Source organism: Pleurodeles waltl, chromosome 11, assembly GCF_031143425.1.
Source record: "Pleurodeles waltl isolate 20211129_DDA chromosome 11, aPleWal1.hap1.20221129, whole genome shotgun sequence".
Taxonomy (NCBI): Eukaryota; Metazoa; Chordata; class Amphibia; order Caudata; family Salamandridae; genus Pleurodeles; species Pleurodeles waltl.
The window spans coordinates 728,883,995-728,897,944 of record NC_090450.1 but is presented as its reverse complement, the minus strand read 5'-3'; the positions used below and the strand labels follow the sequence as shown (position 1 = coordinate 728,897,944).

At 42.4% G+C, this 13,950-nt stretch overlaps 1 protein-coding gene across 1 annotated transcript in view; it reads right to left on the bottom strand.

Annotated features, from left to right (window-relative positions):
- Positions 1–13,950, bottom strand: part of LOC138265140 (trichohyalin-like) — a 131,122-nt gene that overhangs the window by 100,101 nt on the left and 17,071 nt on the right. The window contains exon 4 of the mRNA XM_069212683.1: positions 9,488–9,667. Within this exon, the coding sequence (XP_069068784.1) occupies positions 9,488–9,667 (180 nt within the window). The remainder of the gene's footprint in view (positions 1–9,487; positions 9,668–13,950) is intronic.

Genomic DNA, 13,950 nt, shown 5'->3' with positions numbered 1-13,950 from the left:
GTTCTTTTAAATGTCAGTGTGGCACACACTGAGAACGATTGTGGCCTCCATGGTTGCCATATGAATGGTTGGCAGTTGGAGACTAGGAGCGGCCCACGCTGGCAGACTATTGGTGGTGCTCGTACTTCTTCTAATAATGTTCTACTTTCTTTAATGAGACTGTGATGTATGTAATACTGGCGACGACTGCCACTTGATTGGGGACAAGCGTGTCACCACCAATTCCCCTCTTACACTCACAGCGGACTCCGGTGCAGCAAAACTCTACACATCGACTTTCAGACTATAAACCGTGGAACAAGAGCGACTACCAAGAAGAACGTATATCGGAGGGAAGAAACAGTACGTTCGAGAAGATAGGATTTTTTTTTTGTGGCAAGTAAGTGCTTACCTTTCTTTATAGTGTACGAGCCATTGTACGAGTGTTGAAGGAATTGCACAAGGCAAGTCCGCAAGCTGCTGTTTACTGTTCACATCGGCGTGAGTTCCTGTTTGGCGCGAGTTCCTGTGCGTCTCGCATCGTCCGCTTGCTGCTGCCGTCGCTCGAGCTTGAGTTGCTGATTGTCTCATAAGCATTTATGGCTGCTCAACCTGAGCAGCAAGAGTTGCTATTAGTTCGTGCACGCTCACCTATATCACGCGCTTACAATGTTAGAGCGTGAAAGGTAGAAATGCAATTTTACTTTGGGAGGAACAACGTCGGATACTACTGTATCCACGCACTTCGATATTACTGAGGTCACATACTACAAGCATCAACAACTGTCATTTCTATGGGCATTAAGACAGTTTTATATATAATATAGGGCTGCATTTTCAGTATTTTGTCTGGGACTGAATTTTAATGTGACTGTTCAGCAGCAACAGTTTTCTTCACGTGACAGCTTGTTGTTATTACTTCTGCATATTTTCCTCATATTTCATTTTTTTTAAATGTCTGACAGCAACGTGTCACAACTTCCAGCTTTTTTGTCAGAAAAGGTTTTGATTCATATCTCGTATCTATTGAGGGAGGAACATTCTCAGCATATAGAAAACAAGCAATTTTAGTGTATAATCTCGGCAAAGAGGGACGCAATTTTTTTAGAGTATTGATGAAATACCAATTGGCAACGGAGAAGGAGAACCATCAGATGTCTTGGAAATATCTATGATAATGCTGGAACAATATTTTGGCCCACGTATTAATATTATGTTAGAACGTCACAAATATTTCACCAGAGCACAAGAACACAATGAAAAAGTGGGTAACTGCATTGCATCATTGAAAACACTGGCCCATACTTGCAAGTTTGGACAATTAACCTAATCTCTGGTGAGAGATCAACTGGTACGGTGCATCAATAGTAGTAGGGTGAAAAAAAAACTTTTGCCTAAAAACACAACACTCAAAGAAGCCATGCTATTGTGGAGAGAAAGGGAAATACTTCCGGCTGGGTGAAAGAGATGAACAATGCCACAGGAGTATTAAAGAGAGCTAATTTACTGAGAAGTATACATTACATTGGAGAGAAAAGTGGACAACAAATTGCAGAAGAAACTACTGAGGGTAATGTTTTGAAAGTGACTGCGTCCATGAAAGACTATAAACTTAGATGTTATAGATGTGGAAGTTTTAGTTACATGTCAAATAGTCCCAAATTATATGCAAAAAAACAGTATTATGTAAGTGTGGCCTCAAGGGTGTGTAAAGACACAGATAAAATAAGAATGGTAGAAAATGTGACTGAGAACTTGAGAACTGTGGTCTTGAATGTAAATGACCAGAGTTAAGTAGTGGATGATGGTGCAGTAGTCATGCCTGAATGTGAAAATGAAATTGTTGGGAAACACTTTATTGCATTGGGAGACTCAGGCTCCTCTTTCACTATGATAGAGAACAAGGAATGGAATGAGAAATTTTCCAATGAACAGTTGCAGCCACCAGATATTAATCCTGTTAGTTATGGTGGATAATACATTGATGTTCTAGGATATGTAGTCAAAAGAAGTGTTTTTAAGAGTAGAGAGACCATTAATGAGATTTATGTAACAAAAAGGGGAGACAATCTTCTAGGATGGGGACACCAAAGAAGAATTATTTTAAAACCCAATGCTCGTAATCCTAGTGATCAAGTCATGCTAATTGACAACGGTGGAGATGTAGAACAGATTTACGTGGAATTTCCAAAAGTATTTAATGAAGAATGGGATTGCTCAATATATATGAACATCGTATTATGTTAGGAAAAATCCTAAACCATGTGTTCATAGAGTGCACAAAGTTCCCAACATGATGCTAGAGCCGTTAAAAAAGGAACTAGAAAGATTGCTGAACTTGAAAATCATTGAGGAGACAGTCTTCCCGATAGCTGGCACCAGGAATTTTGGTACCCAAAGATGGTGGAAAGTCAATTAGGATGTGTGTAGACTTACAAAGTCTTAATAAATGGATTTGGGTGGACCGCCAACCACTCCTAAACATTATTGAATCTATCACAATGCCTAAGGACGCTAAAGTGTTTAGTGTATTAGACATTTTTTCTTCTTATCATCAGGCACAGTTACATAAAGACTCAAGGCATTTGACATCTTTTGTGACACCATTAAGCGCATATCAGTTCGCTAGGATGCCATTTGAATTGGTCTTGTGGCAGCTTGTTTCAAAAGAATAATGAAAACGGTGCTAGGGGATGTACCCATTGTCTTTTTTATTCAAGATGATAAATTGATCTATTGGAAGGATGTTGATGAGCATAATAGTGTCTTGAGAGTGGTTCTGAAGAAACTGACAATGAGTGGCCTAACAGTAAAGAAACACAAATGTAGGACTGGTTTAACATCTGTCACGTGCTTAGACCATGTTATATCTGGAGAGAGAATTCATCCTGACTGGAGTTAGCAGAAAGCATAACGAATGCCCCCACACCTACCAGCAATGAGCAAGTAAGATAATTTCTGGGATTTGCAGAGTTCTACTCAAAATTTGTAAGAGGGTTTGTGAGTGTGGTTGAACCAATCAGATTGTTACTAACAAATGTGTGCATTTTAATTGGTCAAATGAGTGTGAAGAGGCATTTAAGTTAATCAAATTAGAATGAAATTTGCAAGATGCCCACCATGGGACATTTTGATGATAAAAGTAAAAACATTCTTACAACAGATGCTAGTCTTAAAGGGTTGGGAGCAGTATTGTCCCAAATAAGTGATGGTGAGGAAAAGGTAGTAGCATTTTCTTCTAGAGCGCTAAAAGGAACTGAGGAACACTAGTTGTGCATAGAAAGGGAGGTCCGGCTATAGCATGGGCTGTGAAACATTTTAAATTCAACCTGTGGGGCATACCTTACCTGGTAAGAACAGACCATTGTCCCTTGTTGCAAGTTTTCTCTTGCGGTCAAAGTGAAAGGTTGACTCCCGTGCTTCAACGGTGGAATGAAGGTCTAGAAGAATTCAATTTCCACACTATCTTCCTGGCTTGATGAATAAAGCAGCAGATTGTCTATCAAGACTGCCCATAGCAGATAATAATGATGGAGGAGGAAGTGATTTGTGAAGTGTGAATTGGGTGATGGAATCCACAATTTCTAAGAAGAGTGGGACAAGAGCATGGAGGAAGATATATTGGTTCCTACTATCAAAACGTTTGTGGTAAAAGTGTGGCCAAATTATAAAATGTTAGATCAGAAATTAAAATCTTATTGGTTTGTTAAGAATGAACTTACACTGTGTCACAATATTCTTATGACAGGGGACAGAATGATTCCTCCAGCAGGTGTGAGAGAAAATGTAATTAATCTTGGTCAAGAAGGCCATCATGGAAGAAGTTTAACTAAAGCCAAGGTGAGGGAAAGATACTGTTGGCCAGGGATGGATTGTTAAGTGGAGATGGTAGTAAAAGATTGTTATTTATGTGCTACTAATGACAAAACACATATTATTAGTACTGCTCCACTATCTCCAGTTCCTGTACCTGATGATACCTGGACTAAGTTGGGTCCCTTTGAATTGTTACCACCTGCAGAGAGATTTGTGATATTGTTGGTCGATTATATCTCGAAATGGATGTTGACTAAGTGTTTGAAGACAGTATTGGAATTTCTTAAGGATGAATTTGTGAGTGTGAGTGAAGGTGTACCTAAATATTTGATCATGGACAATGGTGTACAGTTCACTTTATTGGAAATGCAGGAGTTTCTGAAGGAGTTTGGTATATCACACCAAAGAGTGGCCTCTATGCACCACAAGCCAATGGCTTGATGGAGCGAATGAGTAGGATGGTAAAGGCTTTTGTGCAAATGGCTATTGAGACTACAGTCTCTCTTAAAGGAGTGTTAAGGGATATGTGTTGCACTGCTCCCCAGGACATCACTTTTAAGCAACCATTTGAATCTTTGAGAGGGAGGTTGGCTGTTTCTTAATTGAATCTTGTGTGGTTGCCTGTCAAGAAGCCTGTGATTTTAGATGAGTTAGAAAGAAAGACTCGACTCAGGTGGTACCAACAGAAATATATACATAGGTATGATGACAATATCTCAATGAGGGAAAAGAAGTGGAATGTGGGAGATTTTGTTCTGGTGAAAAAAAGATGGGAGGGAACGTGAGTGACTGAATTCATGGGACCCTTTATTATCATTGGTACAAAAATGAATGTAGTAACAGTGAACACTGGTGGGGTATGGAGCATGTATAGATTAGTGAAAGGAAGGAAGGGAAAACTGATGCAAATTGTTGTAATGACAGTGTGGCAGCAAAAATGCATAGTTTATAGAGATGTCCTTGATGATTCTTGTATGGAAGATAGCTCAAGAAAAGATGAGCCTAGAACCAGACCAAGTTCATCAAGGTCCAAGAAGGTCCTTCTTCATTCATGGATTATGTTATGAGTTGATCTCAGTTTATTAGTCACTGTTTTGAACCTTATGCATTTCTCATCTTATTGTAAATGTTTAATTCCTGTTTAGTTGTTGCTAGGTAAGGGGGATGTGTTGTAGTTATATAAGATACAATCCACACAGAAATACTGTGTTACTTCATGAACATGTATTGATGTTCTTTTAACTGTCAGTGTGGCACACCCTGAGAACGATTGTGGTCTCCATGGTTGCTATATGAATGGTTGGCAGTTGGAGACTAGGAGCGGACCATGCGGGCAGACTGTTAGTGGTGCTCGTACTTCTACTAATAAATTTCTATTTTCTTCAATGAGACTGTGTTGTAATAGTTTTCCTCATTATGCTTGGGATAAGTCTTACTCACAATTTTCTATGAGAGTATTTGTAGGAAAGTAGCCTCTTTCTAGCAGGGTTACCCCCACATTTGACCTGTTTGTGAGTGAGTGTCAGTATGTTTTTACTGTGTCACTGGGATCCTGGTAGCCAGGACCCCAGTGCTCATAGATAAAAACTTATATGTCAGTGTGTTTTGCCTGTCTCACTGGGATCGTGCTAGCCATGACCCCACTGCTCATAGTTTGTGGCCTAATATGTATGCCTGTGCAATGCCTAACTGTGTCACTGAGGCTCTGCTAACCAGGACCTCAGTGCTTATGCTCTCTCTGCTTTTAAATTTGTCACTGTAGGCCAATGACTTCATTTACCAATTTCAATTGGCATACTGGACCCCCCCTTATAAGTCCCTAGTATATGGTACCTAGCTACCCAGGGCACTGGGGTTCCAGGAGATCCATATGGGCTGCAGGGTTTCTTTTGCCACCCATAGGGAGCTCAGGCAAACCCTTACACAGGACTGCCATTGCAGCCTGCGTGAAATAGTGCACACACTATTTCACAGCCATTTTCACTGCACTTAAGTAAGTAACCCAGCCCAGTCACAGGAAGGCATAACAAAGCATTTCCTCTGAGAGCAGGGTCTTACACCCTCTCCCTTTGGAAATATGTGTTAAAGGCTGGGAAGGGGTAGCCTACCCCAGCCTCTGGAAATGCTTTGAAGGGCACAGATGGTGCACTCCTTGCATAAACCAATCTACACCAGTTCAGGGACCCCTTCTCCCCTGCTCTGGCAGTACTCTGAACAAAGGAAAGGGGAGTGACCACTTCCCTGTACATCACCGCCCCAGGGGTGGTGCCCAGAGCTCCTCCAGTGTGTCCCAGACTTCAGCCATCTTGCTTTGCAAGGTGTGGGGGCAGTCCGAAGGGCTTTGAGTGGCCAGTGCCAGCATATGACATCAGAGACTCCTCCTGATAGGTCCATACCTGATAAGGTAGCCAATCCCCCCACTCAGGGTTATTTAGGGTCTCCCCTGTGGGTTCTCTTCAGATTCTGCTTGCAAGTTTCCTTCAGGAATCCTCTGCAACAACTTCAGTCTCTTCTGACCTCGGATCAACCGCAGCCTGCTCCAAGAAACGCTGTAACTGCAACAAAGTGTCTACAAGAGACACTTTTCTTCAGCAACCTCAGCTCCAAGTCAGCAACTGCAACAGTTTCCACAGTGTGCATGCTCTGGGGACTCCCTGTCTTCATCCTGCACCAGTAGGACCGAAGAAATCTCCCATGGAGTGACGGAATCACTCCCCTGCTCCAAGCAGACACCTTCCAAGGCGACGACCGGTACTCTGGGACTCCTCTCACGGTGCCGAGCAAGCTCCTAAGGACACAGAGGGTGGACATCAACGACATAGACTGTCCTGAGGTCCTGCTGATGCAATTTGGAGGAGGTAAGACCTTGCCAAGAACGACGGTACCCCTGTGTATTGTGTCTTCTTCGCCTCCTGAGGCCTCTGTGCACTCTTTGCAAAATTCCTTCGTGCACAGCTTGGCCCAGGTCCCCAGCACTCCACCCTGTGACGCTCAACTCGCTGAGTTGTTCTCCGGCGGCGTGGGACCTTCTTTTGTTGTGCATTTGTTGTGCTGCATCAACCACGTTTTGCACCGCCTTTGAACCAGGATCCTGCGGCTTCTGGGGGTGCTGTCTGGCATCCTCAGGGCTCTCTAAAGTGCTGAGAGCCCCCTCTTCCTCCTCACACAGAGTTGAGGCCCCCAGGTCCTTCCTGGGTCCAGCCAGCGCAATTTTGGCGCAAAGCGCATATTTGTCATAACCAAGGCTTGTTGGTGACTTCCAACACAAAATCACATCTGCATCCATCTTCACGCCATGAGACATCTTTTGCATCATGAAGGAACCCGCAGGCATCTTCCTAGGCTGCATTTCTGCAGTCTTCTACTAACCGGGGACTCTTCTTTTGCACCCTCTTCTGCGTTGGCAGGGGCTCCTGTCCTTCCTGGAACTTCTTTCGACTTCTGGACTTGGTCCCCTTCCTGTGCAGGTCTTCAGGTCCAATAATCCTGCAGTTGTTCTTTGCAGACTTGGTTGGCTGCTGCAAAATCCCAAAAATTAGGTGTAGTGTGTCCTAAGGAAACGTGCAGTAATTTACGCCTGCTTTTCTGGGCTCTGGGGTGGGGTAATTTACTTACCTTTACTGTATTCTCACTCTCCCAGCGATTCTGCACACACTACTCTTGTCTAGGGGGGAATTCGTGATTCGCATTCCACTTTCTTAGTATATGGTTTGTGTTGCCCCTTGACCTATTTTCTCCCATTGCATTCTATAGGATTTCCTACTGTTTGCATTGTTCTATGACTATTTACTTGTCTAATTTTGGTGTCTAGTGTATATATTGTGTATAATACTTACCTCCAGAAGGAGTATTGTCTCTAAGATATTTTTGGTACTGTGTGACCCCAATAAATACCTTTATTTTTGGTAACACTGAGTATTCTCTTTACTTGTGTATATGTACTGTGTAACTATAAGTGGTATTGCAGGAGCTTTGCATGTCTCCTAGTTCAGCTTAAGCTGCTCTGCTATAGCTATCTCTATCAGCCTAAGCTGCTAGAACACTACTACTTCACTAATAAGGGATAACTGGCCCTGGTATAAGGTGTAAGTACCCAAGGTACCCACTACAAACCAGGCCAGCCTCCTACAGTATTTATCACTGTCTCCTTTACCACAACAAATCCTGTATTTTCATAGAAACTGCCCTTACACAAACGTTTCTTTTAAACGTTTATTATGGTCTCTTCTATAAATGTTCCTATTTGAATTGTTTTTACGTAGCCACACCGGCAAATGACATTCAACTTTATATGTTAGCAAATCATGGACCACTCCTTGCACATCTAAATAATGAAGGATAGCCACCTATGTTAATATAAAGGGTCTGATTTCGATTTCAGTGGATGGGTTACTTACTCCGTCCCAACGGTGACAGGCAATCTGTTCGCCACAATATAAATCCCATTTTATCATATGGAATTTATACTTTGGCTGGCGGGCTACCCATCACCATTGTGACGGAGTAAGTAACATGTCTGCCGAAATCTAAATTAGACCCAAAGTTGTTTAACAGAGATTGAGCAGAAAAATAAAAAAAGTAAGCCCATCCGTAGACATGATCTTTGATATTAAGTACTGAATCAGACAGTAATTATTTGAAACATTTGTGGCTCTTTAAATAATCTTCAACAATTAAATAGAGTGGGAATATGGAAACACCCTGATGTTATTTATTATAGACTAAAATTGTGGCAAGGAAGCTAGCATCTAAAAAGAATAAATGGGACTTGAACAAATTGTGAGCAGTTCATCACTGAAACACAGCACTTTCTTTAACATGTATTTTACTTCTAGGAGTATTTTTTTATATCTGTGTGCCATCTTAATTTTTAAATAACTAAATATGTTTCTATCCTGCACATTTCGTGTATGCTGATACATTCTCTGTGTTTGGCTGTAGCTTTTGAGTAACTACACTTTCTGTGGGAGACTGAGAAGTAGGATGAGGTTTGCTGATAACATACTGAGGGTCTGGATTTGAGTAAGAGCAAACTTGGGGTATCGGAATTAGGGCCAGGCAAAGATGGCAGCCAGGCTGTTTTCCACAGGCCTGACACTTAATAAGGCCCCAGGTCTGTGATTAATTTCAGAAGTACTGCTCCCTTCCACTATGCTGAGTTTACATCATTTGTCCATAGTGTGCACTGTTCCCCATGGCACAGTGAGTTCGTTCATCTGTTAATCAGCTGTGTGTTTCAATTTGGATTCAGTTGTGTGCAATTTCAACGTCTTCAACACAGTTCAATTTCAGATGTTATTTTGATCTAATTTGCTCAGAAGTCTTCTCTGCTTTATTGTATTTTAGTACTGTTTGATATTGCTCGTATATGGCAACACTAGCTAGGACTCCAGTAAACATTGTTTAAAGAATGCATGGGTAATATTTTTTAAGAAATATTCTTTAGTTACTGAAGTGCAATATTTAATTAGTTGTGTGGGGCTCATTGTTCTTGTAATTACAATTAAAACATTTTTCACTGGGCTTCACTGCCGAGTACATGCATGTGCTCAAATTAATTATTTATCTGGAGAAAAAAACCTAAAAGAAACTCTTTAGAGAAATACTAATTTCATTCAAAAGAACCAGAACACTTAAATAATATTTTTTCAAATTGCAGCACTTGCTCATGAAATACTTTATGATAACTCACCTCCTCTCTCTTGCCATGCAGCAATGGTTTTCTCTTGGCATAAGCTTTTTCCTGCTCGGACTTGAGACGTCTGGCACTGTCCTGTAGACGCACTGTGTGCTGTAGCTCCTGGTATTCCTTTGCCTGTCTTCGATGCCGCTCCAAGGCCTCAATCTCACGGTCATAGAATAATTTTTTTCCCTACAGAGTGGAGAAAAAGAGTAACCAAGCAATGGGTGACAATGGAAGAGAAGATGGGACTTAAAATCTTCTTCAAGCATGCAAAGCCCAGTGGTGGACTGGCCCAGATGAAACGTACTTGGCAGTCAATCACAAGGCAAGAGATTAAAAGGCTGTAGTGGGCTAACCCATTACCCCATGCTGTATGCTTTCATGGATGGATGCAGAGTGTAAATGACACTCATACAGCACTCATACAGACCAGTGGCAGAGAAAGGCTGATTAAAAGTCCATATATATGGGTATATTTGTACATGTGTATGCCTTTTCATTTTTTTTGTATTACAAGGCCTTGGCAGACAATTAAGTCTGTCAAGTCTTGTGAATATTTTAGCAAGAATTATTACAGTGTAATTCTTCTACTTATATGAGTAGTCAAAGAGGATAATCACCACCTCATCCACTGCCTACTATGTAATCTGTGAAATTTCATCTAACAAAATGCCTGCCTGTTTGCTTTAATATGGTGCAATAACAATCCACCTTTAAAGACCTATTGGTTTTAACATTAGCGTTTCATAATGAATAAATCAGGCCTACTGCATCTGTTGTAACTTTTCATATTAAACAGATCAGAACCATGGCATCTGAAATAACTTTACGCAATAAGCCAGTCAGGCCTATAGCCTTTATACTTGGCTTGTCACAACAACCAGCTCAGACCTACTGTATTAAGTATAAATATTCCCACAAGGCAGCCATCCGGTATGCTGTAATAAAATGATATATATGTTCAAAATTAGTTAGCAAAACTAAATTAGTTGGCGAAACAATTTAAATGCCTTCAATGGGGACACAAGGAGGTTTATCCTGGTGCAAACCTTCTATCCCCAAAATTTGTTTGAGTAGGTCACCAACACCAGTACTCCTGCAGTAATCTGTGAGATTCCGTGTAACAAAACACCCCTCTGCAGGGTTTAATACAGAGTAATAACAATCTGCCCTTAAATGTAGTTTGACTGTAACTTATGCTTTTCACAATAAAAATACGTCAAGCTTACTTCCTTAATCACAACTTTTTGTTATAGACAAATCAGGCCTATGGGATTGATCATTGTCCTCTGTATTTTCCTACAAGGCAAAAGTACAATATAAGCATTCCTTTTCAGTGGAAGCACACAACTTCTTCCACATCAAATGATGTACTCAAAGAAACAAGGAAACTAACATGTGGGGGAGACTAAAACACATCTCTTTCCTACTTCTGAAAGCTCTTTTTTGTTGATACTATAAGGTCTAGTGGCAGCTGCCATGTCAAGCCAGACTTTACAAGTTCCTTTTTTAAAGAAGCTCTTTCACGTATTTTCCTTCTCCTCTTTATATTTTCACATTTACTATGATAATACTACTCCCCAGCCAGTTCTAATAAGACATTTGATTGCTTCTCATTTTGGTTCTAAATGTGGTGCCCATACTAGAACTTTAAAACAGTGATACACAATGTACCATACCTTTGCAAGATAGCCAGCCATTGCTATGTTTAGTTAATTTTTTAATGCAAGCACATGCCCACCATGTTTATGCAAAAAGAACAGATGATGGACAGAAGGTTGAACAACTCAAACATTCAACCCCGGTCACAGATCTGGGTTAAATCCATTTTGTTTTGCCCGCCATGCCATTCCAGTTTGGACCCAGCCATATGCAAATTAGTCTTGACCCTGCTCCCCAGGGAAACAGTCCAGCCCAAACTGCCAGGCCAGGTACTCCCTGGACCTTGAAACAAGTACCCTGGAATGAATTTTGGGGTTTCACCTCATATTATCCAGGCTAGCTTAAATCCACAGGCATAGAGAGCACAGACGATGGATGGAATGCTGAACAAATCAAACTTTCACGCCCAGTCACAGATATGGGTTAAATCCATCTGGTGTTTTTGCCCGCCATGCCATTGCAGTTGAACCCAGCTGTATGCAAATCAGTCTCAACCATGCTCCCCATGGGAATCGTCCAGTCTGAATTAACAGGCCAGCTCCTCCCTGGACCGGAAACAAGTACCCTGGAACCAGTTTCAGGGTATCATCCCTCATCAATCAGGCTAGCTTAAATCTGGTGGCATGGTGAGCACGGGACCCACCTCTGGCCATACCTTTCCCACTTAGAGTGACAAGTGCAAAAAGAACAGATGATGAACGTGAATGATTGAAGATGTGCTTCCACTTATTAGCCAGACCTGTTCCATTGCCTTTGTTTGTTCAGTTATGGGTATAAAGCAGCTGCTGTCCCATAGATCAACTCACCTGCACTTAGAAAGTGTCACCCTCTTTTTACTTCTGTTCACACATCAGTCAAACGAAATGTCCCCACAGGCATTAATAGGGTCACCCAGCTTTCAAACCTATATCACCCTACAAAAATGCATTGAAGCCTACCCAAACATGCCCCTGGTGGTTGATGTGTAAGAAGAAGGGATTAGGGCTGCCAGGGAATAGCCTGCAGTGTGACCTGAAAACAGGTGCCCTCCCCATGACGCTGACAAGCCTTCACTGCACGCAGTCTATGGAACTACTACTCTAAAAGATGCCTTCCACACCTCCTCCTTTACCCCTCCACGCTATGCAGATGTAACAAATTGGCTCTTCCGAACCCGCCTTATCAAGGCGAAACGTACAATCCAGAATTGGGCTCAGTCTCATTCCTCCAAGGGCTTAATCATAGACATTCTCAGAGTTTCACTGTGTCACATTCAGTTTCATAATGCAGTATCCATGCCCACAATCCCAATCTCATTCAGTCCATCTTAATTTGGGACCCAGCCTCAGTCTCACATGAAGATTCTCAGGCCCGGAATATGAGTGGGCTGGTGTTTTCCAAACCCTGCAAAAAACCCTCTTTGCACTAGGCTGGAATTACAACTTGGAGGGAATTTACTACATCCGGTAATTGGCGGGTGCATTATATGTCTCACCCTTCGTTAAATTTCGGAAGAGCAAACTGGGAAAAAGTGTATGGTATTTACCATACTATGCAGATTTGGTGCAGAAAGCCCCAAATGCTGCATGTAATGGGTGTTATTTAACACAGTGTTATAAAAAGTACATGGATTCTGACAATCAATCAATCAGTCATATGATTTGTAAAGTGTGGCTTATCACCCTAGGGCGGGAGGGGTGGGGGTATCGAGGCACTCACAGATGTTGCTGTGCGTAGGTAGTTCCTCCTCAAAAAGCCATGTCTTGAGCTTTCTCCTAAAGTCAAGGAGGAGGTGCGGGGTGCCAAGGTGGGGGGCAGGGTGTTGTTCCAGGTCTTGGTGGCGAGGTAGGAGAAGGAGCGTCCTCCCCTGCGGCAGACTCTCAGGATGTGCGCGAGGGCAAGAGTTGTTGAACAAAGCTCCCTAGTTAGTTGGTGGAAGGAGAGTCTGCGGTTGATTAGCTTGGTTCTGATGTTGTGGAGGGCTTTGTAAGTAATGGTGAGCGCCTTGAATTTGCATCTTTTGTGCACCGGTAGCCAGTGAAGACCTCTGAGGTGAGGGGTGATGTGGGTCCTTCTTAGGAGGTCTGGGACGAGTCTCGCTGCTGTGTTCTGGGTGGTCTGGAGGCAGTAGAGGAGCTGACGTAAAGGGCATTTCCGTAGTCTAGTCTGCTGTGATGACGGCTTGGATGACCATCTTTCTGGTTTTGATGGGGATCCAATTTAAAAATGTTTGTAGCATGCAGTGGTTGTGGAAGCTGGAGGAGGCCACAGTGTTTATCTGTTGTTTGAATGTGAGTTTGCTGTTGATTATGATGATGAGGTTGTGGGCATGGTCTCTCAGGGTTGTCCAAACATGGAAGGCCACCAGGAGTCGATGCATGGCGAGGGGTTGCTTCTGAAGATGATCACCTCCATTTTGTCTGTGTTCAGTAGGATCTCATCCATTCGGCAACATGTGTCATGGCATTGCTGAGGTAGTCTCTGGGGAAGGCATTGTCTTCGGAAAGAGAGAGTGTTAGTTGAGTGTCATCGGCATAAGAGATGATGTTGAGTCTATGGGAACGAACAATCTGAGCCAGAGACGCCACACAGACGTTAAAGAGTGGGAGAGAGGATCCCTGTGAGACTCCGCCTATGTTGTTCTTAGGATTCTGGGCCACGGTTTCTTATCCATATCCTTACTCTCCTACAGTCTGACCTATTCTCAATCACTCTTTGAATATTCAGTTCTCACAGTCCCACTCAGACCTTATTCCAGAGCCCAGTGGTGTAACAAGGGTACCAAGAGCCTGATGCCGTCAAGTAAGATGGGCATCTTGTTTGATAGTAAA